This window comes from Pelodiscus sinensis, chromosome 30, assembly GCF_049634645.1.
Source record: "Pelodiscus sinensis isolate JC-2024 chromosome 30, ASM4963464v1, whole genome shotgun sequence".
Taxonomy (NCBI): domain Eukaryota; kingdom Metazoa; phylum Chordata; order Testudines; family Trionychidae; genus Pelodiscus; species Pelodiscus sinensis.
This window is the reverse complement of record NC_134740.1, coordinates 12,345,110-12,347,236: the sequence shown is the minus strand read 5'-3', so window position 1 is coordinate 12,347,236 and position 2,127 is coordinate 12,345,110. Positions and strand designations below refer to the sequence as shown.

General features: G+C 52.7%; 1 protein-coding gene across 1 annotated transcript; it reads right to left on the bottom strand.

Moving 5' to 3' along the window:
• Positions 1–867: 867 nt before the first annotated feature.
• On the bottom strand, positions 868–1,830 carry LOC102449977 (olfactory receptor 11A1-like). The gene has a single exon (XM_006135654.2). It carries the CDS (start codon positions 1,828–1,830, stop codon positions 868–870), a length of 963 nt encoding a protein of 320 aa, XP_006135716.2.
• Between the last annotated feature and the right edge of the window lie 297 nt (positions 1,831–2,127).

The window sequence follows — 2,127 nt, the reverse complement described above, 5'->3', positions numbered from 1 at the left end:
GGAGTGGTATTAGCCAGAGGGTAGGAGTGGTGTCCCTGCCCAAAGTTCGTGAAAGGCTGGAGAGGGATGGAACGAGACAAATGGCTTGGTCACTGTCGTCGGTCCATCCCCTCCTGGGTCCCTAGTGTTGGCCGCTGTTGACAGACAGGCTACTGAGCTAATGGACCTTTGGTCTGACCCAGTACAGCCACTGTAAGCTCAGGGCTCAGGGTCGGGGGTCTCAGTGGACCACCTTGATTTTCATGCACACCTGCTCCTGGGTGGCCAGGCTGGCAGCTCTCCTGCCTTAGACGGCCGCTTTCCTGTGCCTAGTGCGGAGGTCGTGGACGAGGTCCATGATGTCCGCACTAGACCAGGCGGGTGTCCGCCTCTTGCGGTCCCGGGCAAGCTCCTGGAAGCCGCCAGCCTGGTCCCGGGAAGAGGGGGAGGGCTGGGGGGAATCGGGTGGCTGGCTCGAGCCGTGCCAGGTGCAGGGTCTGCTGGCTGGGTGCTGGCAGGCTTGCACCTGGCACGGGCACCGTAGCCAGCCCGTGCCCCTTTAAGGGGTCCGGGGCCGGGAGGGGGGAATATGAGTTTCCCTGGTGTTGGCCAGAGTGGCCACCAGGGAAAGCTGGGGAGGGCTAGCCTCCCACTAGTTCGAATTAAGGGGCTACACAGCCCTTAATTCAAACTAGTAAGTTCGAACTAGGCTTAGTCCTCGTAGAATGAGGTTTTCCTAGTTCGAACTAAGCGCTCCGTTAGTTCGAATTAAGTTTGAACTAGCGGAGCGCTTGTGAAATGCCTATCAAAGTTAATTCGAACTAACGTCCGTTAGTTCAAATTAACTTTGTAGTGTAGACATACCCCTATATATCACAATTTGACCTTTCACACTTCAGTCCTGTGTCTGAGAGCAGCCAGTTTCCGAAGAGTTTTCCTCAGGGCCTGATGGACCTCCTTGTTTCTCAGGCAGTAGATGACAGGATTGAGCAAGGGGATCAGGATTGCAAACCAGAGAGACATTATTTTGTACACAATTGCGGGAGGGTTGAACAGCGGAACTACATAGACTATAATTACACTCACATAGTAACCTGTGACCACGGTGAGGTGGGAGGAGCAGGTGGAAAAGGCCTTTTGCCTGCCGGTGCCGGAAGGGATTCTCAGGATGCTGGCGATGATGCAAATGTAGGACGTCAGGGTCACGAGAAAGATCCCAACGTTCACAATGACAGACAAAAGAAAGGACAGCAAATTCAGAATCCTGGTGTTGCCACAGAACGATTCTACAAGGACTGCGAAATCACAGATGAAATGGTCAATTTCTTTGGGACCACAGTATCTTAATTGCAGAATGAAAATGTACAGCATGACGCAGTAGGAAATGCCGAATATCCAGGCCCAGGCCACCATGTGGCAACACACCCGGCCATTCATGAGAGCATTGTAACGGAGGGGGTGGCAGATCGCTAAATACCGATCGTAGCACATGGCCGTGAGCAGCAGACATTCTGCATTGGAGAGGATAACAGAGATATAGAATTGCACGTAGCAGTTCTGTAGAGAAATGGTTCTGTCCCCGGTCGCCAGACTGCCAATCAGCCTGGGCAGGGTGGTGGAGACGGAGCAGATCTCCACAGCGGACAAGTTGGCCACAAAGTAGTACATGGGGGTGTGAAGGTGCGAATCAGGCACCACTAGCACAAAGATGAGGAGGTTCCCGGCCAGAGCTGCTATGTAGATCACTAGAAACAGGAGGAAGAGGAGGGGCTGAAGTTCAGGGCCGTTTCCAAACCCGACAAGAATCAATTCCACGATGGGTGTTTGATTCCTTCTTTCTGCTGTCTCCATATTTCGTATCTAGAAACAGAAAAGCATCAGAGATTCAGGGAGAACCTGCGGACAGGTTGTGCTGTTGGCCACGTAGGCCAAAAACCTGGGCTCGCTGGGTCTCTTCACTTGAATAAGGAAGTTGTCCATGAGCAGAGGAAAATGCGTTTCCTGAACAAGTTGCAATTTCCATAGAAGGGGACCAGGAGCATGAAACAGCAGAGAGCTACAGCAACCTCCCATCCCTCTGCCTTACCCCTCCTGATCATTCAATCCTTTTGTGCTGGGATATTGAAATCTCTTTCTCCTGTCAGCGTC